Genomic DNA, 23924 nt, shown 5'->3' with positions numbered 1-23924 from the left:
GGCTGTGGGCAAGAAGCCAAGGAAGGATGTGGTATCTCCTGTGAGCCTTACAAAGTAAAGAACCCTAGGTCCCAAGTACTGAGCTTGGAGTGTCCTCAGAGGCCGGGTCCGAGCGCCACATTCTATCGGGTGACCAGGACTGTCAGCCTCCTCTTTAGAAGAAATGTCACAGCTGGGTTCCCTCTATTCCATGCCTCCTAAATCTCCACAAGCAACATCACTAATTATTCTCACAAATGGTTACTTGAAAAAACATCTGGCTGTTCCTGATCACAGATGGACCTTTTTAACATTTAATTGCAGCGACAAAGGGCTGACAGTCTCTCTGTGAAAACTGCCCACACAGGTAGGTGAACAAAAGCCGTTTGTACAGAAGCAGAGTAAACCCAGCAGGAAGGCTGAGCACCGAGGCCCTCCAGGCACTTAGCATTGGGAAAAGGTTTTCCGCACATTTAAATACCACAGGAGTCAAACAGAAATCGGAGGGGTATTGTTGTCACCGAGGCACCCTACTTTAAATCTCCTTTCTTGGGATGAATTCAAAGCTCTTTATGTGCTTTTGTTCTCAGCCCCAAGTGAACAGTTTATAGCCATGGTCCTAAGGTCTGGGTAGCCCTGTGGGTAGAAAGCAAACACATAAGACACAGTTGTCTTTGTGTCATTTCATCTCTCTCAGATATTTTTTTAGATAATGATGCCTCGTAGTTTAATAGTGGCAAAACTGTGAATCGGAGAATATAGTATCACAGGGCAAGAATGTTCTGGGGCCGTTCCATCTTGAAGCCCTGCCGATCGTACCACTGATCCGTTGTTTTTAAAATCTTCGTTTCTTTTCTTCTGTCCAACAGTTTCTTACATGTATTTGCTTCCAGTAAGCAATGACCTTTGAAACCTGGCTTTGTCTCTGCAGGTACTGTATAGAACGTGTGTTCAGACCTCGCAAGTTAGACCGGTTTCACCCCAAAGAACTGCTGGAGTGTGCATTTGACATTGTCACGTCCACCACCAGCAGCTCGCTGCCCACTGCTGAGATCATCTACACTATTTACGAAATCATCCAGGAGTTTCCCGCGCTCCAGGTTCCTTCCCCGTCTTCAAACTCTCAGGCCCCCGCTGCATTCTTCTACCAGACGTGGTGGGGAAAGCCGTAGCTGCAGAACGGCTTCTCAGCATGTGCCAGTGACAGGCACACTTTTACGGAAGTCACTGAAAACAATTTGACCATGTTGCTTTTGAGGTTAATCTCAGGTTCTTACCTCTCCTTTGACAGGAGCTGGTTTTGTTTTTGTCTCTTTGTGGGGGGAACGGCGTTCCTCTACCAATACCTCCAAAATGCAAGAAATCAGGCTAAGATGCCTACTAGGATGCTTTTAGCCCGTTGCTGCTCTGTCCAGAACCCTCGGTGACTCCCACCTGCTGTATAAAAAAAAAAAAACCTTGTCTTTTTACTCCTGGGCTTCACTTTTCATCGAGCGTTCGCACACTGCCTACGCCAGTGGGGACTGCTTCTGGCACAACCGTTCGCTCTAGTCAGGCACCCCTCCCTGTCCCACAAGCAGGCTCTGTTCACTGCCACCGCTGTGCCGACAGTCACGGTGCTGCTTTGTCCACACAGCCCTTTGAGCAGCCATTGTTGTGAGTCCCTTCCCCCCAGGAAGCCTGGCTGCGCCCTCCTTGGTTGACGGTCACCTTTTCTTGTCAGTGCTTTCAGCACCTGATGTGAGTCCTCCATGTTTCACTTTGATTTCTCCAAATCAAAGTATGTGAAATTTCAGGAGGGAGTCCATGTGTCCCCTCTCTCTGTGTACCCCACCGCTTGGCACTCAGCACACAGCTACTGCTTCGTCTGTATACACAACTGTACACAAGTGGGAATTGACTTGTGTGGACAAAAGTGGCAGTAACTTCTATTCCACCAGCCTGTGCTTGGCGGTCAGTTACTACTGAACCAGATCCTCACCCTCTTTGAAATCTGTGTGAACTCCTTCAGGCTTTCTTATATAGCTGAAGGCCAGTCAGAGCATTTTTGACACATATAATAAAGTATTAAATTATATTTTACTCTTTGACTACAATTTTGCAAAAAGAACACATATGAAAAAATAAACTAGAAAGAAATACGCTAAAATTCAATCCCTCCGTTGTGTGAGGTTGGTGGTAAGAGTCCAGGTTTACTCATGTAGCTATATCGCTTTTATAATGAAAATAATTTTTTTTTTTTCTGTATCCTAGGAAAGAAATTACAGCATTTACTTGAACCATACCACATTATTGAAAGCCATACTCTTACACTGTGGGATCCCAGAAGATAAACTCAGTCAAGTCTACATTATTCTGTATGATGTTGTGGTAAGTATTTAATTACTTTGACTTGATAGCAAAGGATAATGATAATTCATGGTTATTTTTGTACTGATAGAACCATAAAACTGTTAGAGTCAAGTCCAGGTTTGTTTGCTTCCCCCTGCCCCGCCTGCCTTAAGAATAAAGGAAATCTTTTGTCTACATTGGACTAAAATGCAGAACGTGGATAAGCCATGAATGAGCCATAAGTTCGTAGCTGGTTTAAGAAGCATATTTAAAACTAGAATTCAGCATAGGGACATTCTAACCACTGTACCACACAGTCCAACTCTCACCTGCTCTCATCCGTCTGGTGAGTTGCTCTGAAAGTGGCCCAGAAATATACCTGACTCAGTGAGTTGGCATGTTTATGCAGAATTCAAAGTGAACATCTGAATTTGAGTTGGAAGTTGAACTACTTCCCTCATTGCTTTAAAGTAAAAAAACCAGTTGGCTTTGATTATATCACCATTTAACAAACGTTTGCCGAGCTCTTTTTCTGTTCTAAGCCCCATGCTACTATTGTCCTCCAGGGTGTTTTCTTAAAGAGTGATTTCTGATTTAAAAGGATTGAATTACCTTATTTGATTTGTAAGTTCTTCAATGACCTACTTCTTGAGGCAAAAACTCACTTAGCAATTGGTCCTGACACTTGCCAAAAGCTAACATTTATTGGGCACATCTATGTGCCGGGCATTGTTCTAAGCTCTTTGCATGAAGTAACTCAACAAGTAATGTTATTATCTTTACAGTGGCCAAGAGAGGGAGTATTAATACTGAGAATAGAAGACTCATGCCTGCTCTTAACTCTTTCAACCTACCTGTGCTTATCAGTAGAGTCGTTTATAGGTTCTGGTTGATTGAAATGGCTTAGACCCCGACTGGGACCTCATTTATAATCTCCTTCCTGTGGGACTGAGGCAGTGGTACCTCCCATTGCTCTTCCCTAATTTAGCAATATCAAAGTAATATACCTTACACTACGTATGCAAATACAGAGCATAAAGGTAACACTGAAAATTTTAAATAGCCACTATGTTATGGTGCCGGGATAGAGGTGAATGTTTATCTTTTTCCAATTTCCATTTATGTTAAATATTGTTTTTACAATTAAGAAAATGGGAGACATTCAGGAGATTCAATAACCAACAGTGCCAGACAGTCTGTGATTAAGGCAGAGCTAATAGTGGAAGTCTGTAATGGCTTGTTATTTTTTATATGCCAAAGGCTTAACGAGCTTTTCTTTCATCTGGTAGGCCCTAACTGTACTGTTTTCCTAATGGCTCTTCCCTCCCCCCAGAGTGCGGCTGCTGCTTGGGCAGTGACAGATACAGCATAATGTGGCAGTAAGACTGGCAGAAACACCAGGCATTGTGCAAGGGGCTTCAGCTCATTCTGTTCCTGTCCCACACCACAGCCCCATCTGCCAGCGTGTGATGAAGTGCTCAGAGCCTGTCAGTATTTGGCTTTGATCAAAGTCATTCCCTCCCGCCCAACAGAAATGCCCTGATGAAGCCCGTCCAAATCTGGATGGCCTCGCCATCCAACAAGTACAATGTCCTCCTGCTTAATTCTTTTATATCAGGGTTTTTCCAATTTTGAAACAACTGTAGTTATGGTGAATTGAAAGAAGTTTTTTGGTGAATTGCAAAGTAAGTTTTTTAATTACAGAATTCATTGTTTATGATTAGAGCAGTTTGTCCAAGATGAAGGATATAACTGTCAAAATTTGTCTGGAAATTGTATTTTACACAGGCCAAATTTGGTGACACTGATTGCTACCTTTTTCTTTTACATTAGACGGAAAAGCTGACGAGGAGAGAAGTGGAGGCTAAATTTTGTAATCTGTCTTTGTCTTCTAATAGTGTAAGTACCTTCTAGCAGTGTATTACAGCTTTCTCTGTAGTTTTGTGAGACCAGAAAATGTCACCAAATCCTTCCTGCAGTAAAGTAGCAGCACTTCCTGCCACCTCACAGACACAGTTTTTCCCTTGAGTGTTAATAGGTACCATGGCAACCTCTAGAGTTAGGAGAAGCGAGAAACTAATACTGTGATCAAAGAATATCCTCTCCACAGCTCTTCTTAATGTGCTGTAATCACCCTGCTCTTTCTTAGTCACCAGCTACTTCCTTTTACACCTCTTCTAAAGATTGTGCTCTGTAGAGCCCCCGCTGAGCAGATAGGACTGGCCATCTTCTCCTGAAATCGACTCTGTGGACTAGAGTGAGGCACAGAGCTCAGCAGATTCACTTGGGTATCCCTCCAGGTCTTCTAGCTCCTCAGACTTGAATTAAAGCTCTTGCTTCCCTGGCACATTTTCTCCTCCTAAAATCTTACATGTGAGCCCCTTGGCAATGAGGAAAGTCATATGGGGGAAACAAGCTTGTTGTGTTCTTTTTCCAAGCAGCAGCTCGATCCCAGATCTTTGGCACAGTAACCCACACTTAACAGAGTAGCTGAATAGAGGAAGACAACAGAGATTTCTTACCTCTTTCTGAATATTTACATAAGACGGAATTTTCTTCTTAACTTTCCCAGAGCCAGTCTAGTGGCTGTTCCGACACTCTGTTACGTGATTCTGTGGTGATGGTGAAATTCATACATGGGATAGATGAAGATGAGATCGGACACAGGCGAGGCAGTCACTCAATCTTTTGGACACGTGCAGGGTGGCAGGCATAGTGCTGGGGATATAAAGAGGAGTAAGTTGAGGGGTCCACAGACCAAATCAATAACCAGTTCATATTGGTGCTAAAAAAGCCCCAAGGGGATATATGCAGTTTATATCTGCCATTGGCTCCTTAGACCAACTTTCACAGCGCACACACACATCAACCACGGTTTAAAGAAATCACCCATACTGTTGGCAGGTAGGGAAAGTAAACCAGACACAGCGCACCAGGAGTTGTGAAAATTGAGCCAGGCTAAACTTTAAATGTTTAATCTTGGAGCAGATCTGCAAGGTGGCCCGATGGCGTGGTATTCAACTATGAAGAACTGTGTGTACATGATTCTCTAGATACGCTAGACGGGTACACAACACGCAGCTATGTGCAGAAATAGTCCTGTTTATGAACAGCATAAACCATCTACTCAGGTACAAGGAAAGCTTGAAATTATAAATCATACAATTTTAATTCAAGAGGTTTGTCTAATTCAGTGATTCCCTACCTGAAGGCTCAAGCCCGAAAGGTTCTTCAAACTAATGTCCTATTTCTGAAAAGTCTCACCAACGTTATACAGTGGCATGTGATACAGCCGCATCAGCGGCTAAATGTCAGCTTCTTGGCTTCTTGCCAAATCTCTTCTCACTGTCAATTGTATGATGTGAAGAGTAATTATAAGTTGTGTATTTGATTAGTGCCAGGGAATGTGCCTGGCCCACAGTCAGGTAATCTCTAGCCCTGCCCTCTTCCAGACAGGATGACAGGGACAGCTGGTGAGAGCTGGGATCTGGGATCAAGACTTGAGCCAGGGAGAAAGATAGGTCAGGAGCTGCCTGCAGGAGAGGACACCAGAGGCGCATCCCAGGTCTGCAGATAGGACGATGCAGACAAAAGGAAGAGAGGGCATTCCTGACTAATTAGGTGTAGTAATAGAATGAGTCAGACTTGGCCTTCCTGTCCTTGCATTTACTAATGGAAATGCCTGTAGTAATGGACATTCCTGAGATTGAGAAAGGTGAAGAGGAGGAATTCTGGCTTGGACATATATAATGGAGGCTGTCCTGGTGCCAGGGTCTGCTCCCCAGAGGTCAGCATTAACTGCAAGTGTGCGCGTAAGAATTACCTGTGAACACGTGTCTAAGGCACTTCTGAAAGCTACTTGACAGTTGCTGGAAAAGGATAATCCTTCATCGGGATTGTGGCAAAGGCTAAGATTACCTTTGACCACAAAATGCCCCCTTGTGGAGATGTAAAAGCTGTACACGTCCGCCCGTGGGGATGCAGAGTGGGTCTTCCCCTGCTGGGTACTTGGAGCTAACTCTGCCTCTTTGCTTTCCAGCTATGTCGACTCTACAAATTTATTGAGCAGAAGGGAGATTTGCAAGATCTAACACCAACAATAAATTCTTTAACAAAGCAGAAAACAGGTGTTGCCCAATTAGTGAAATATGGTTTAAAAGATCTAGAAGAGGTGGTTGGACTGTTGAAGAAACTTGGCATAAAGTTACAGGTTTGTCGACTCTTGGGTTCTGGCAGTACAGAGTTGTAGCATTAGTGATAGTGCCCGGAGGAAGTGGGTTTTACTTACTTATTGCCAGTAAGCCTTTTAGTTTCCAGAAAAACTGTGCTTTCTACATTTTGGAGCATTTGATATCTGGTATTATGTAGAGAATCACTATGAGTCCGAATCGACTCAACAGCCGTGGGGTAACGGGATATGTAGTAATAATTTTGGCCTAAATCCGGACTTCTTTGCAAGCACCATTATTCTTACTGTATTCATTAGCCTCAGAGAGGTGGTTATTCTTAAAAGAGGAGAGTTTCTCTTACTTGGAAGGCTGTAAGTTAAACAGATTGTGTGCCAAATTTTACTGTTTTGTTTATGCTAGACAGAATGTTCTGATGCCATTGGCGGAACGCAGTGTTTCCTGCGTTGCCTTCCACATCCTGCATCTCCAGCCCTTGACACATTTGTGTGGCTTTCCCTTTCCAGGTCTTAATCAACTTGGGCTTGGTTTACAAGGTTCAGCAGCACAATGGAATCATCTTTCAGTTCGTGGCGTTCATCAGACGAAGGCAAAGGGCTGTGCCTGAAATCCTCGCAGCCGGAGGCAGATATGACCTGCTGGTGAGGCCCTGCGCTTTATTTTGTTCTGCTTAATTTCGTTTCCTTTTCAACTTGTTACTTTGAAAATTTTCACATCTATAGAAAAATCAAATCAGTAGTATAATTGAACACCTGTGGATCTTTCATCTAGAAATTGAAACATGATGTGCACATTTGTCATTTTTTTAAACTTTTTAAATAACTATAGATTTATAGGAAGTTGAAAAGACAGTACAGAAAATCCTGTTTACCCTCATCCATTTTCTCCCAATGGTTAGATCTTGCATAACTGCAGGAAAATATGAAAACCAGGATATTGACCTTGGTACAAAGTGTGCGTATAGGTCTATGTCATTCGATCATAAGTAAATTCCAGTAACCACCATCACAATCGAGACACAGAGCTATTCCGTCATCACAAAGATCTACCAGCTTTACCAGTTCAAAGGAAGTATAGAAGTTTTACCTCGCCTTACAATTGCCTTAAGTATTTCCTCTCCATACGTTGAGAGTCACATCAGACAATGGTATACTTTTTGCTTCAACTATTAAACATAATTTAGAAAACTTAAGAGGAGAAGAAAAGTCTATTGTGTTTATTCATAAATTTGTTCTTTCCATTGTCCTTCCTTTTATTTCATTTCTATTTCCGAAACTTCCTTATGCATTATTACAGGGTGGGTCTGCTTGTAACACGTTCTCTTAGTATTCCTTTGTCTGAGAATGTTTTTATTTACCTTTCATTCCTGAAGAATTTTGCTGGATATTAGACAGTTCTTTTCTTTCTGCACTTGAAATATGTTGTGCCACTTTCTTCTGGTCTCCATGGCTTCTGAGGAGACATCAACTGTCATTCGGATTGTTTTTCCTCTTTAGAAAGGTGTCATTTCTCTCTTCACACTTTCAAGGTTTTTTTCTCTGTCTTTGGCTTTCTGGTTTAATTACAATGTGTCTTCACATGGATTTCTTTGCATTTATCCTGTTTTGGGTTTGCTCAGCTTCTTGAATCTCTAGATGTATGTCTTTTACCAAGTTGGAGAATTTTTCAGCCATTCTTTCTTACTGTATATATTTTTTTAATATTGGAGAATTTTTCAGCCATTCTTTTTTTTTTAAATAAATGTTGTGTTTATGGTGAAAGTTTACACAGCAAATTAGGTTCTCCTTTGACAATTTTTATATACATTGTTCAGTGACATTGGTTACATTTTTCACAATGTATCAGCATTCTCATTATTCCCATTCTGGCTGTTCTGTTTCCATTAATGTAGCCCATCCCCTGTTGCCTTCTTACCTTTGGTCTAGGGTAAATGTTTCCCATTTGCTTTCATTTAGATGATTATTTAGAGGAGCACAGTACTCATGGGTGATATTATTTATTTTGTGACTGTCATTTGGCTGAAAGGTAACCTCTGGGAGTGATTTGAGTTCCAAGTTTAAAGGGTATCCCAGGGCAATAATCTCAGAGTTTCATCTGGTGTCTACCAGTCCAGTAAGTCTTAGCTGTTATTTCTTCGAATATTCTCTCTTCTCCTCCTAGGACTCTGATGACACAAATGTTAGATCTTTGGTTACAGTCCCACATGTCCCGAGGTTCCAGTCATTTTGTTTTTCAGTCTGTTTTCTCTCTGTTGTTCAGATTGTTTCATCTTCACTTTCACTGATCCTTTCCTCTCATCTCCATCCTGCTGTTGAGCCCATCCAGTGAGCTTTTTATCTTCTTTTTCTTTGCTGAGACTTTCTGTTGTTTCACTGGTTTCAGATGTGTCTGTAAATGCTTGTTGAAGTATTGCTGTGATGCCTACTTTAAAATTCTTGTCAGATTATTCCAGCATCTGTGTCGTCTTGGTATTGGTGTCTGTTGGTTATCTTTCCTCATTCAGTTTGAGATCTTACTGGCTCTTGGTTTGATGTATAATTTTCAACTGTATCTTGGACATATTGCGTATTGTGTTGTGATACTGTTGATCTTATTTAAATTTTCTGACACCTCCTCTGATACCATGCCAGTGGAGGAAGGGGGAGGGCACTGCCTCAATACTACCAGGTGGGAGTGAACGTACAGGTTCCCCATTTACCTCCATTGACACTCCTTGTGGGGGGAGGGGTACCTTGTTACTGCTGGGTAGGGCTGGGGATTTGGGCTCCCCACAAGACATCCACTGACAGTAGGGGGAAGGGCTTTCCATTACTGCCTCCACTGACACTACAGAGTGGGGGGTGGAGAGCGGGGAGGCAGGCTTCATTACATCTGGCAAAGAGTAGACTAGGCTCCCCACTCAGCCTTTGCTGGTGGAGGTGGGCCTAGGTTTTATTCTGTGATATTTGGCTGGAGCAGTACAGTTACTGTGTATAAGTTTTGTCTTGCTGGGTTGCCCCTTTCCCGGTCCTTTAGCTGGAAAAAGCAGGCTTTTCTTGGGGCATTTTTTGTCAGTACGCAATGGCATTTCTGGGTTGTTGACTTCTCCAGCATCCAGTCAGGATATACAAGACAAAAAAAAAGCCCAAGGAACTCAACACGTGTTGTTCCTCAGGTCCCAAGGGCCCTACCTGGTTTGCCTTCTTCTCTCCACCTATTTGTTTCATGTATAATGGCCAGGAATTTTAGCTGTACTCAGTGGGAGGAATAGGGAGAAGTGTGTCTACTCCATGCTATTGCATAACCAAAACCTACATATGTAGTTTTTAGTTTTCTAGTAACATTTAAAAAATAAAAATAAACAGGTGGAATTAATTTTAATAATATATTTTATTTAGCCTAATATCCAAAATATCATTTCAACATGCAATCAAAATGTTTTAAATTATTAATGAGCTATTAAATGTTAGTTTTTTATACCAAGCCTTTGCGGTTGCTGTGTATTTTACGTGCACAGCACATGTGAATTTGGATCAGCCACGTTTCTGCTGCTCAGCAGCCACATGTGGCTGCCTTATTGGACAGGACAGCTCTATATGTAGCGTTTGTTAATATCTGCTACATTTGCATGCATGCTGGCTTTTCTCTCTTTCTCTCTACACACATGCACACACTGTTCTTTTTGTTAAACCCTTTGATGGTATGTTGCTGACAGAGTGCTTGTCCTTTAATCATTGTTTTCCCCCTGATCAACAGTTTCTTCATTTCATAATCAGGGCCGTGTGTCTGTCTCTCTCTGCAGATTCCCCGGTTTAGAGGACCACAGGCTCTCGGGCCAGTGCCCACTGCCATTGGGGTCAGCATAGCTATAGACAGGATATCTGCTGCGGTCCTCAACATGGAAGAACCTGTGAGTTTTGGCTTTGCTCTCCAGCATTCTTTGGGATGTCTTTCATTTCTAAAATTTTTATTTGCCTTTTGTAATTCACAGGAGGCTCAGATGCGGCAGCTATAGGCTGAGGGTTTTAGAAATTTCTTTTAACATAATAGACAAGCCTAAGACCTGGTGTTAGTCCTCGCATCAGTCCTTATTTTCTGCTTTCCAGCAGGGCGACTTTAGGCAATTCGTTCCCCCATCATATAGAAGTTTTTTAACTGTGTCATTTTTCTTCTTCTGTGTCATTTTGATACAGTTCTGCACATCACATTGCTGTACGCGATTCCAGGCATTCACATGAGTCCTGCCTCCACCCCGGTGCTGGTCCCACATACATGCCCACAGCCTCACTCTTCCAAATATAACCACTCTGTTTCTGATCCAGGTTACAATAAGCTCTTGTGACCTCCTGGTTGTGAGTATTGGCCAGATGTCAATGTCCAGGGCCATCAACCTAACCCAGAAACTATGGGCCGCAGGAATCACAGCAGAAATCATGTATGACTGTTCACAGGTAATGAGACAAAAGTACCTGCGAGTACAAATAGTATGGCTTTAATGGCAAATCATCTTCTACACCTTTAGATTCTATCATACGATATTTATCTCTGTGGTTATAGTTGCTTTCTGTATTAGTTTCGTGTTGCCGCAGGCACAAATTACCACAAACTTAGTGGCTTAGAACAACACAACTTTGTTATCGTATGGTTCTAGAGGTCAGAAGTCCAAAATCAGTTTCACCAGGCTAAAATCTAGGTGATGGAAGGGCTGGTTCCTGTTGCAGGACCTGGGGGAAAACCTGTTTCCCTGCCTTTTCCACCTTCCAGAGGCCACCTGCATTCCTTGGCTCATGGCCCACCCTCTCTCTTCAAAGCCAGTGGTGTAGCATCTTCTCTACTCTCTGACCTCTGCTACCATCTTTATATCTTCACTGACTCTGAATCTCCTGCCTCTCTCTCACAAGGACCTTTGTGATTACGTTTGATCCACTCAGACAATCCAGGATAATCTTTCCATCTCAAAATCTTTAACTTAATCATGTCTGCAAAGTTTATGTAAGGTAACATTCACAGGACACAGGGGCTACAACAGTGTGCTCAAGCATAAGAATGATTGTGAGGATGGCACAGGACCGGGCAGTGTTTCATTCTGTTGTACATAGGGTCGTTATGAGTCAGAACTGACTCGATGGCACCTAACAACAACAACATTCATAGATCCCAGGAGGGGTTAATGCATGAACATATTTGCAGGCCCATTATCCAGCTTACTATACTTTCTGAAGGCATTCTGTGGTTAGTATGCGTGTGGCTTCGTATCCCCGGGCTCCCCACAGTACGCAAGCCTGACACCTGCACTGGACGTGGAGGCGAGGATAGTGGCATCCCTGAATGCCCACCTGCCCTTTAGAGTGGGAGGCCTTTAGGTAACTAACCTCCATGCTGCCACAGGAGGGCCACAGAAGGGGCTGCATTCCCAGGTGTACACACATATGTACACATACTCACCTACCCTGAAGGCGCCCACAATATGAAGAGATGGCCAGGGAAACAGAAACCACCACCCTGCTCCTGGCCCCTTCACATTCACCGGCTGAGACCTGGAAGCTGCTGCTGTCCATTTTTACACACGCTGCCTATCAGTCAGTGTCAGAGGCGTGCTGAGCAGCAGTTTTCATTCCGTTGACAGACCAGCACCCTCTGCAGTTTTTTCATAACTTGTTAGAATGGTATTCTGTCTTGCAGTAACGTGTAAGGCCAGTGACTGGTGACTTCAGTCTGCACAGCATCGTCCCCTGCAGGCTTCTCTGCCTTATGCTTGTTTGCTTTATGCTTCAGTGCTGCTTTTCATTTTCCACTGTCTGTCTTTTCCTCCGTGTGTGTGTGCGTGCGTGTGTGTGTGCATGCACGTGTGTGTGCGGGTGGGTGGGGTGGGGGAGACTGGCAATTTCCATTAAGATTGGAAGCTTTTGAAAACCTGTATTTCCCAACCACAGTGATTGTCCACGGCCCCTTAGAGCAATAGTGAAAGTAAGGAAAGCAAGGGAGTTCTTATTCCACCTTTAAATTCTATTTTTTTCTTGCTTAATATTTATATCTCCTGGAGCCAGCATGTTTCGTAATCCGTTTTGAGAATACAGTCGAAAACAGTATTTTCCTGCTCCTTAATTACTTGAAGCTGCTCCAGCAGGTCGGTGTCTGTTGTTTACACTGTGTTTGTTTGTTTCAGTCCCAGGAGGAGTTGCAAGAGTACTGCAGACATCATGAAATCACCTGTGTGGCTCTTGTCTCAGACAAAGAAGGAAGCCATGTCAAGGTATAGATTGTAGGAAACTTTTCCCAATTCAGCAGTCAGATTTCCCAAACTGTGTATTAACAGTGGAGCACCTGCTTCCCACTAAGGCCCTGGCCTGTGTGCAGGTTGAAGTCCATTACCTCAGCTCTCTCTGAATTACAAGCTTCTTATTAGAGAAAGTAAGGGAGAGAGAATCCAAATCTGAATATCTTCCTGGGGGTTAAAAAAAAAAAAAAAAAAAAAACACTATTTTGTTTGTTCCCCTTATTCTCTTTTTCTACCTACGAAAATAAGAATAGCCAGAGCTGATACCTGCTGGCTAATGTAGCCTCGGGCAGTGCTTCCTAAGCACTTTTACAATGTTGCATTTAACTAAAACTGTTCATAAATCTGTAACCTGTACTCTTTATTTCTAAATTTTTTTAAAGGGAAAGAAATTTTTTAATGTGGTTTTTACCTCTTTGGTTTAAACAAAATCATAAAGCTGATCTGTGTGCCAACATGTTTTTATATGTTCTGCTGCCTCTTTCTTTCCCAGTATAACCACTTGAGGCATTTAATCGTAGGAACCAGCAAAACCTTAAAACATGTTTAGGAAAGGTTTCTATATATAGATTCACATTTTATAAAATATAAACTAAATAAAACAGTATGTACACATATACAGGTTCACATACATGTCAACACTGTAGTAAGAATGATGTCATCCACATATACAAAAATCAGAAGAGCTCCTGCTCATCAGAAGCCTTCGAGGTGTTCACTTTTTTACATCTGGATACACAGTTGTTCCAGTTCTATTTGTTGGAAAGACTATCCTTTCCCAGTGGATTACCTTGGCACCTTATTGCACATCAGTTCACCATATACATGTGGATGTATTTCTAGACTCTCTTTTCTCATCCACTGATCTATATGTCTGTCCAAATAACTAACTGTCTTGACTAATAATAGCTTTACAGTAAGTTTTAGAGTAAGTAGCTTAACCAATGTCACAAAACAATTTGTATATAAATTCTTGAATGAGAAATTAATTTGCACTGTAAACTTTCATCTAAAGCACAATAGAATTTTTTTAAAAAGAAAATAAACCAATGCCTGTCACCAGGGCTGTTCAAATTTCACTCTTCTGTCTTTCATTTTAAAATGATTAAAATTTTACTTAATACACAGGAAAAAAAAATCAAGTAGCTTAAAATCCTCCAGTTTTGTTCTTCTTTTTCAAAATTGTATTGGCTATTTTACTTTTACTCCCTTAAACATTTTAGAATTAGCTTATCAATTTCTATAAAAAAGGCTGCTGAAATTTTGACTGACTTTGCATTGTATCTGGTGAGAACTGGTAACAATATCGAGGCTTCCCATCTTGGAACACAGTTTATCTCTCCATTTATTTCTTTTTAAAATTCTCAGTACTGTTTTGCAGTGTTGGGTATATAGCTCTTACACATATTTTGTTGAATTTACTCCTAAGTATGTCATGTTTATTAATGCTGTTGTAAGTTGAACTGTGTTTTTAATTTCAATTTCCAGTCATTCACTTCTAGCATTTAGAACTGGAATTGATTTTCGTATGTTGACCTTGTATCCTGCAGCCGTTCTTAGCTCTCATAGCTTTTCAGTAGATTCTTTTGGACTTTCTGCATAGACAGTCATGTTGTCTGTGAATTAAAACAGCTTTATCAGGTTGAAAAGATTCCCATTTATTCTTAGTTTGCCGAGAGCTTTTATCACCAATGTTGTTAAATTATATCAAATACTTTTTTTGCATTTATTGAGATGGTCGTCATGCAGAAAAGAGTTAACATAACAGTCCTGAGACCGCTATCCTTAGGAACGCCTGCTTGCAAGGTTGGCCCTTAGCTGCCATCTAGAAACTTGAATTCCCTTCCTGATATACCTAAAGTGTGCGTAGAAACAGTGTTGCTTATGCCAAACACCTGCTTTCTTTCAAAGAGTCTGAAACTTTGGTATTTTTTTCTGCTTTATTTTAGATAGCTCATTGATCTTTTCTTCTGCAGTATCGAATCTGCTATTAATCCCATCCAGTGTGTTTTTCATTGATATTTGTTTTTTCATCTGTACAAATCTTTTTTGTGTCTTCATTTCTCTCCTCATCATGGTTCTTGTTTCCTTTACATCCTTTAAAAGAGTTATAATAATTGTTTTAAGGTCTCTGTCTACTATTTCTACTATCTCTAACATTTCCGGGTCTATTTCTATCAGTTGATATTGGTTATGAGTCAATTTTTGATTGGTTGTTAGACATTATGAATTTTACATGGTTGAGTGCTGAGTTTTCTTATATTCTGGTAAATACTGTTGGGCTTTGTTCTGGGATATAGTTAAGACACTTAGATTCTATTTGGTCCTCTCTAGGCCTGATTTTAAGTTTTGCTAGGGCAGATCCAGGGCAGCCTTTAGTCTAGGGCTAATTTAGCCACACTACTAATTCTCCCTTTGGAGAATTCTACATGATGGCCTGTGTGTTAGAAGGTCTCACCACTCTGACTGGTGAGAATAAGAACTGTTCCCAGCTCTGTGAGTTCCAGAAATGACCCTTCCTACCCATTTTTGGTGACTGTTTCCCTGGCCTTCGGTAGTTTCCTCCTACCCATGCACATATTAGTGTTCACCTAAAGACTTGAGTGGATTCCTCTGCAGAGCTTCAGAAATCTTTCTTTCTCTGAGTGCATAGCTCTCTCCCCATTGGTCCTCTGCCCCACAATTTCTAGCCATCTTGGCCTACCCAACTTGGTCTCCTCAACTCAGTGAGACCTTTGGGCTCTGTTTAGGTTCCCCCCTCCCTATGCTGTGGTCTGGAAATTGCCTCAACACAGTAAGCTGGGGTACCCGAAAGCTTTCCCTTCTCTCAGGGATCATAGTCCTCGACTTCTTGCTGTCCAGTGTCTGAAAACCACTGTTTACATGTTTCGTCTGGTTTTCTAGTTGTTTAAGGTGAGAGCGCAATTCACGAGGCAGTCAGTCTTTTATGGACAGATTTGGAAGTACCCACATGAGTTTTACCACTGACTTCTGGTCTGCTTGTTAGTCACAAAATCATGAACGACCCCAGGCTCATTGACCAAGCCCCTCCCCCAGCAGTGGTTGCTCCTGCAGTATTACTTCGAGATGAACATTTAGCCTTTGCTGGGTAATTTCAGTATCAACACACGCTCCTATAATTGTTAGCAAATTTTTGAAACTTGAATCAGAATCTGTTTCCCAGAAACACTCACTGGTCCCAGTTCTGCCTTCTAGAGTAGTAAAAATAAAAAGTCTAACTCTCCCTCCTTTTCTCAACTATCTTCAAATAAATATTAGGAGGCAGTTGTCATGCCACTTTAAGTGTCCTCTTTTCTGGTTTAAACGTTCCAATTACTTAAGCCATTCCTCAGAATATGGCTTCCAAATCCTTGACCCTCCTATTTAACCTTCTCTAGACATACGTTACTGGTGAAGTGGTTAAGAGCTCAGCTGCTAACCAAAAGTTTGGCAGTTGGAATCTACCAGCCACTCTTGGAAACCCTATGGGGAAGTTCTGTTCTGTCCTATAGGGTCACTATGAGTGGAAATGGACTCGATGGCACACAACAACAACAGACACACTACTTTGTCAATGCCCATCTTTAAATGTGATACCAGAATTCTACAGTGTTCTGACTAAATGGGAAGGGGCTCTGACCTCCCTTAATTCAGACACCATATTTCTCCTAATGTAGGCTAAAAATGAACTATTAGCAGCCATGTGACTCTGTTGACTCATACTGGACTTATCGTCAACTAATACCCACTGGCCTTTTCACTGTTTTCGCCATGTCTCCCTGCCCGTCTACAATGAGGGCTTTAATTACAGGACTTCATATCTATCTCTGTTAAATGTGCTCTCGTTCATTTCAATACATCATTCCAGCCTGTCCAGATCTTTTGAACCTTTCTTCTGCCTCAGTTAATGTTGAGTCAGTTGTATCATCTTCATATTTGAAGAGCAAGACATCACTTCGTTCATCTATTCAGCAAATGTGTTTTAAGCATTCACAACATGGGAAGGATAGAATTTAGGGCCATGGTAGATCAGACAGGAGTATAAAACAGAAAATAATACTCGTGAGGAGTGTGCTTCTTAGTTCAATCAGATACATGAGACCAAATGGGCGGCTACTGTCTGGAGGCAGGAGGAGAAAGCAGGAAGGGACAGGAACTGCTTGAATGGACACAGGGAACCTGGGGTAGAAAGGGGGAATGTGCTGTCACATTGTGGGAATTGCAAGTAATGTCACAAAACAGTATGTGTATAAGTTTTTATATGAGAAATTAACTTGAGCTGTAAACTTTCACCTAAAGCACAATTAAAAAAATAATAATTTAGGCCTATGGAGGATACAGAGACATGTAAACCATAGGCACTGCTTAAGGGGCTGTAATCTGGTAGGAAACATAAGATACTCATGGACGATTATACGCTAGAAAATGCTAGGTGTCATGAGAATCCTACTGATAAAGGTCTCTGAGGATTCGTCCACCTGGGAGATTACTTCAGAGGTAGCAGCAAAGTCTTCAGAGTGAACGTGGGGTTTATGCTGGACCCTCATGGACAGGTAGGATATAGTTATGTGCTGAGTGAGCCTTGTAGGAAAAGGGGATAGCAAAGATGATGGTAGTTACTTCAGTAGCTTGTCCCAGAGGTAGAGGAAGCCAGCAGAGAACTACTTTGGTACTACTCTGATTAGTCTGTTTTGGGTGAAGCAGGATTGAAAGACGGGTGCCTAGGCAGAGAGGATGGCTATCGCTAGATCATGGAGATCCTAAATGCCCAACCAAGGTGTCTGGGCTTTATTTAGTAGCTCTTGGGAAGCCACTGAATGTTCTGGACAAACAGGGGACTTCAGAGTTGTATTTGAGAAAAATTAACCTGCAGCGATGTGTAGCATGGATTAAAATGAGGAAAAACGGAAGACGGGGAAAGCCAAGATTGGATACTGGGCACAGGAGTGAAGATGAAAGGTCAGAGATGATAAAACTGGACGGCATGACTTTAGTTTGGAAAGAAGAAGGAGGTGTTATAAATAATACTGAGGTCTGAGAAACCCTGGCAACTGACCAGAGGGTGTTTAAGGGGAAGAATATGTGAATGAATCAGATAAAATGGGAGGTAGGTCATCTTGGCCTTTTTTTTAATTCTGTCATCTATGATAAACTAATCTAGACCAGGATTTCTTAACAGTGGTGCATTTACATTTTGGGCCAGAGAATTCTTTGTTGTGGGGGCTGCCCTATGCATTGTGGGATGTTTAGCAGCATCCTCACCTGTACCCACTAGATGCCAGTAGAACCCCCTGTAGTTGTAACAACCAAAAATGTCTCCAGACATCGCCAACTGTCTCCTGGAGGGAAAACTCACACTGATTGAGAACTACCAGTCTATACTGTTGATTTAGTAGTCTTGCTGTGGCACTCTGATCCAGCCTTTTGGCTTCAGAAACCTCCAAATGATGAATCTGTTCATTTCTTTTCAAGGTTAAGTCTTTTGAGAAGGAAAGGCAAACAGAGAAACGTGTGCTGGAGTCCGATCTTGTGGACCATGTGGTGCAGAAACTGAGGACTAAAGTCAGTGATGAAAGGAATATCAGGTAACTTGTTAAACAAAAGCCCAGAAAATCAGCTGTTACTAGCTCTATAGAACTGACATAAATTTATTTTTAAAGTCAGTTTGATCCTTCTGGGAAATAAAGATAAGTCAGGATAACTTTTAATGAACAATTCTGTTTCTCTGAACACTTCAATCAGCAGTTTAATCTTTATAGCTGTAATCTTTACAGAAGCAGACTGCCATATCTTTCTCCACTGAATAACTGGTGGATTCAAACTGCCAGCCTTTTGGTTAGCAGACGAACACTTCACCACTGCACCACAAGGCCTCCCTCAGTTTAATTATATGACCCCTTACATAAGACTAGAAACCCTGGTGGCATAGTGGTTAAGTGCTACAGCTGCTAACCAAGAGGTCGGTAGTTCAAATCCACTTGGAAACTCTATGGGGCAGTTCTACTCTGTCCTATAGGGTGGCTATGAGTCAGAACGAGCTCAACGGCAGTAGGTTTGGTTTTGGGTTTATATAAGACTAGTAATATCTCCTTTTTAACATTTGTTCTTCATAACATTTCAAAGAACAGTATTTTGAAAGCCTAAGGAATCAAAATCTACCTGCCATTATCTTATTCAGCCTCTTAAAATCAGTGAACTTGGGTAGTATTTTGTCAATGTAATTTAAAAGCTATACAGTCAGCCCTCCATATTGGTGGGTTTCCCCATCCACAGATTCAACTGACAGCAGATTGAAAATATTCAAAAAAAGAAAAAAAATTCCAGAACGTTCCAAACAGCAAAACGATTATAACAACGATTTACATAGCGTTGGCATTGGGTTAGGTATTATAACTAATCTGGAGATGATTTACTGTATGAGAGGATGTACCTATGTTATATGCAAATACTATGCCATTTTATATAAGGGACTTGAGCATCCTTGGATTTTGGTATCCACAGGGTGTCCTAGAACCAATCCCCCTCGGGTACTGAGGGACGACTATAATGTTCTGGGAAAAGATCTTGTATACTCATTATACTATAAATTGGTTCAACCATCTGGATAGGAGGAATTTAGCAAAATAAATTAAAAGCCTTAAATTAAAAAAAAAAAATTAAAAACTTGACCCAGTAATTCCACATTCAAGAATTTATTATGAAAAGTATTCCATAGAGATGTGTACAAAGGTGTCTGTCAAGGCATCGTTTATAACAGCACTTCTCACACTTTTTGATCTCAGAGCCCCTTTACACCCTTAAGAGTTATTAAGGACTCCAAAGAGCTCTTTTTTTATGTGAGTTATATCTATCAATGTTTTCTATATTAGAAATTTAAATTGAAACATGTTTAAAGTATTTATATATTCATTTTAAAATAACAATAAATCCATTATACATTAACCTAATATCTTTTTAATGAAAAATATATTTTCCAAAACAAATTTAGTAAGAACAAAGTTGTTTCACATTTTTGCAAACCTCTTTAATGAATTGTTTTATATTTTTGTAATATCTTTAATGCCTTAATAGAAGACAACTGGAATCTCATATCTGCTTCTACATTCAGTCTGTTTTGACATCACATGCCTTGTAGTCTCTGGAAAATTCCACCACACATTCTTGAGAGAGTGAGAGTGAAAAGGGCAAATAATGTCTTAGTAGTAGTATGAAAATAATTTCAACCTTGTGGACCCCTGAAAGGATCTTAGGGACCCTCAGGGGTCCCTGGACCATACTTAGAGAATCCCGGGTTTATAATATCAAAATATGCTCTGATAGATGATTGTTTGAATTGTGAAATACTGTGCAGCCTTTAAAAATATTGGTTCTGGTAAAGCTGAGCTATTGACGTGGAAGGAGTCCACAAGTAGGATTTATGGTATGTTCCCATTTTTGTTTTAACCAAAATACACAGTCCATACATAGAAAAACGTCTGCAAGGTGTACCAAGTTTTCAATTGTAGGTTATTTCTGGTTAGTGGAATTATAGATCTTAATTTTCTTCTTTCACCTTTTCTATATATTTATAACACATGTATTAAAAAAAACAAACTCACTCCTGAGGTTCACCCTCCAGCCAAAGATTAGACAGGTCTGTAGGACAAACAGGGCCCTGGTTGTGCAGTGGTTAAGCGTTTGGCTGCTAACCAAAAGGCTGGCAGTTGGAATTCACCAGCCACTCCTTGGAGATCCTGTGGGGCAGTTCTACTCTGTCCTATAGGTTCACTGTGAGTTGGAATTGACTCAATGGCAACGGGTTTTATAGGGCAAACAATAACATATGTGAGGAACGTGCTTTGTAGTTCAGTCAAGTATAGGAGACTAAATGGGCACACCAGCCCAAAAGCAAAGACAAGAAGGCAGGAATGGTCAGGAAAACTGGACGAATGGAAATGGAACCTGGGGTGGAGAAGGGGAGAGTTTTGACACACCACTGGGTTGGAAACCAATGTCACAAAACAATTTGTGTATTAATTGTTTAATGAGAAACTACATTTTTCTGTAAATTTTCACCTAAAGCACAATTAAGGAAAAAAACAAACATTGCAGTTTAGTCGATTCTGACTCATAGCAACCCTACAGGACAGAGTAAAACTGCCCCACAGGGTTTCCAAGGCACTGCTGGTGTATTCAAACTGTGGACCTTTTGATTAGCAGCCAGGCTCTTAACCACGGTGCCACCAGGACTCCAACTCGTGTATATATGTTCAAAATCAGAAAATACAAAACCTGGTAACTTTTTACCTACATCAGCGATTCTCAACCAGTAGCAATTTTGCCCCACCAGGAGACATTTGGCAAAATCTGGAGCCATCTGGGGTTACCACAGCTGGGGTGTGTTGCTGGCATCTAGTGGGTAGTAAACATCCTACAGTGCATAGGGCCGCCCCCAACAACAGAGAATTATCTGGCCCAAAATGTCAGTAATGCCAAGAAATCCTGGCTCACATAAAATAAAGGTTTTTGCTATGTTCTCGCTCCCTCACCCCCGCCCCTTCTCCCTTGCACCTTACTTGAATAAATTCACCATCAAGCATTTTCTGAGGGAATGTAATCTTGAAATCACCAGGTATTTGAAATACAGATCCAAATCAAAGATGGATTTAGGAGAGGAAACAAAAAATAGCCAACTAATTAGTTTTATGGGCGAACATTCTTAGAACACTTAAAGACCAGATGGGATTTAGTTTTATTGGAGAAAGGTTCAAAATCTTTCCTTAATGTGAATAATTATTCCCTGTATTCTTAAGAGAGGGTATGCTGTTGTGTCTCTCAGAGGCTAAAAATTAATTCACAGTACTGGGGAGAACATCCATTCACAGCTTTTGAAAGAATATCCTTATTTACCAAATGTTCTCCTGCGGCTGTTCGCCGAGGCTGCTGCCATAATGGAGGCGGGGCATGCTGTCACTAAGGGCTCCTTGTATTGTGAGGACAGCCCACAGAACACCCATTACACTTCATTGAAACTGGCTTCTTGTGTCAAGCCAGGATTTCAAACCCAGCTAAAGAAATCAGAATGCTTTCTTTTGGCATTTGTTAACTTGACATGACATCCTTTATAATTTTTTTACTTGCTCTTGATCACGTCCGTAAGTGCCAATTTTTTGTTGTGAGTTTTTGGTTTTCCTCCCACTAATAACTGAAAGGAACGTATTTCTATATTTAGTAGAAAAAGTGGCTCACTGTTCAGTGTGGCTCACTGTTAATTACCTGTGTTGCTTTTGCCCGATTGACCGTTTTCCTAATTGTTTTTGTTTGCTTGTTTTTAGAGAAGCTTCCGATAACCTTGCAGTGCAAAATCTGAAGGGGTCATTTTCTAACGCGTCAGGTATAATTACTAATTATCATCTGGACATAATATTTCCTGTTTGTCACTTGTGTATGTTTGCTCTCAGCACTGACAACTGTGACTAACTCCTTGTCACATCAGAAATATGTTTGTAAAGTAATTTATCCAATAAATTGTCCCAAATGGAGTTTATCCTTGTGCTTTGAAACCCACGTCCAAGAAAATGATACAGTGATCTGGGGTTAGGCAGCTCTTCTGATCTAGCTCTCGCACTGTCTTATTTTTATAAGGTTTAATCTTGCTTTGACTCAGTTTATTGTATAAATTAAAGGCAGATAATTTTCCTAGCAATTTTCCCAATACAAAGGATGGAAAAATAGTATTTTGAAATTCCTTGGACAAAGATACTATACACATTGTTTTCATGAAAACAGGGAGAGAACAGTGGTGATAGTTAATGCCTTTAATTTCTTCACATCTGTTAAACTTTCTGAAAAAGAAGTGGCCCAGTTAAGTCCACAAGAAGACGTATTTGGCTTTTACAACTAACAGAATTGGGTCTTGTCAATTCATTTCTTTTAGCATTGATTTTGGCCACTATCAGATTTCAAGTGCTTTGAGGAATTTTAAAAATACTAGAATTTAGGAGACACTGAGTTTGGTGAGGTTTGGGTGATTGATGCTGCCTCCCTCTACCTTTGTCACCCCTCCGCCACCCCTGAGGACAGAGGCCGGTGTCTCAACAGAAGCACCGAAACTCCCGGGCATTGGGGTTCAGGGCTCCTCCCTGATCAAGGGCAGGTGGTTGCAGAAATAGAGAACAAGATATAATCTGGCCTTTGGGATGGCCACAGGCTGGGTTCTAACTAATGAACTCCACCTCCCCTCTGTGGTGTGTTACGGAAAATGAGACCAGGGGAGGCCAGAAAGATAATTTAGCAACTATCTTTGTTTCAGGTTTGTTTGAGATCCACGGAGCAACAGTCATTCCCAATGTGAGTGTGGTTGCTCCAGAGAAGCTGTCAGCCAGCACGAGGAGGCGGTACGAAACTCAGGTACACAGGCCAGGGCTGCTGCGGCTTTCTCTCTGGGCCACAGAGAACGTAGACGGGGGAGGAAAGTAAGAAACACAAAGTTTCTTGGAAATACTGTCCTTCCCACTCCCCTATTGGTAGCTTCTGAAGATTTCATCAACACAAAGCATCTCTCTGGTGTCAAGATTCTGCCCCATCTATCTTACAAAGGGGCAGTAGCGTGCACTGTGGGCAACTAGAAGCAGCTGTTTGTTAGAATGTATTAGATCTACACAAAAACTTTCTAATCTGGCTGTAATGGCAGATTGGGGTTCATTTTTGTTTGAAATAACAAAGCAGAAGAGAGCTACCACAAAGACTCAAGGCAAGTTTCCGATTTCATACATGTTATTACTATCTGCCACGATGCCTGGTGCTGGGTAAAATATAAGACATATTAATGGCCGCAGTCCTTCAAGAGCTGAAGACAGGAAAATTATTTGCATTATATAATTAGAGAACAGTAAATAATAGGGAAGGTCAGTAATAGAATGCTGAACTAAGTACATTGAATGTTAGAGCGTGCTATGGGAAAGACAACGGTACGTGTTCACATGGATGGTCAAGAAAGGTGACCCTTGAAGGATTTAAATGGGTAATGAGGAAAGGTGAGGGCATTCTACACGGGGAAGAGTTAGGAGGTAGTTCAGACGTGTTAATGAGCATAGTCAGGACACTGGCCAGTCACTGGGCAAGAGGATAAGTGTTAGAGAGCAGATGTTTTCTAGAAACTAAGTTAGACTGAAATACAAAAGATCAGGAAC

The 23924-nt window shown here is 41.3% G+C and overlaps 1 protein-coding gene across 10 annotated transcripts in view; it reads left to right on the top strand.

Annotated features, from left to right (window-relative positions):
• Window positions 1-23924, top strand: part of EIF2AK4 (eukaryotic translation initiation factor 2 alpha kinase 4) — a 105998-nt gene that overhangs the window by 77688 nt on the left and 4386 nt on the right. For 8 of the 10 annotated variants that reach the window (XM_064292202.1, XM_064292205.1, XM_064292208.1 and 5 more), the window contains 11 exons: window positions 911-1079; window positions 2233-2349; window positions 4144-4209; window positions 6350-6520; window positions 7004-7138; window positions 10279-10386; window positions 10799-10927; window positions 12643-12729; window positions 18226-18338; window positions 22068-22126; window positions 23045-23142. In XM_064292202.1, coding sequence (XP_064148272.1) covers window positions 911-1079; window positions 2233-2349; window positions 4144-4209; window positions 6350-6520; window positions 7004-7138; window positions 10279-10386; window positions 10799-10927; window positions 12643-12729; window positions 18226-18338; window positions 22068-22126; window positions 23045-23142 — 1252 coding nt within the window. The remainder of the gene's footprint in view (window positions 1-910; window positions 1080-2232; window positions 2350-4143; window positions 4210-6349; window positions 6521-7003; window positions 7139-10278; window positions 10387-10798; window positions 10928-12642; window positions 12730-18225; window positions 18339-22067; window positions 22127-23044; window positions 23143-23924) is intronic. The other 2 variants (XR_010323114.1, XM_064292204.1) reach the window with 2 other exon arrangements.

Source organism: Loxodonta africana, chromosome 10 (assembly GCF_030014295.1).
Source record: "Loxodonta africana isolate mLoxAfr1 chromosome 10, mLoxAfr1.hap2, whole genome shotgun sequence".
Classification (NCBI taxonomy): Eukaryota; Metazoa; Chordata; class Mammalia; order Proboscidea; family Elephantidae; genus Loxodonta; species Loxodonta africana.
Note: the sequence above shows the minus strand (reverse complement) of the source record. Positions and strands in the feature narration are given on the sequence as shown.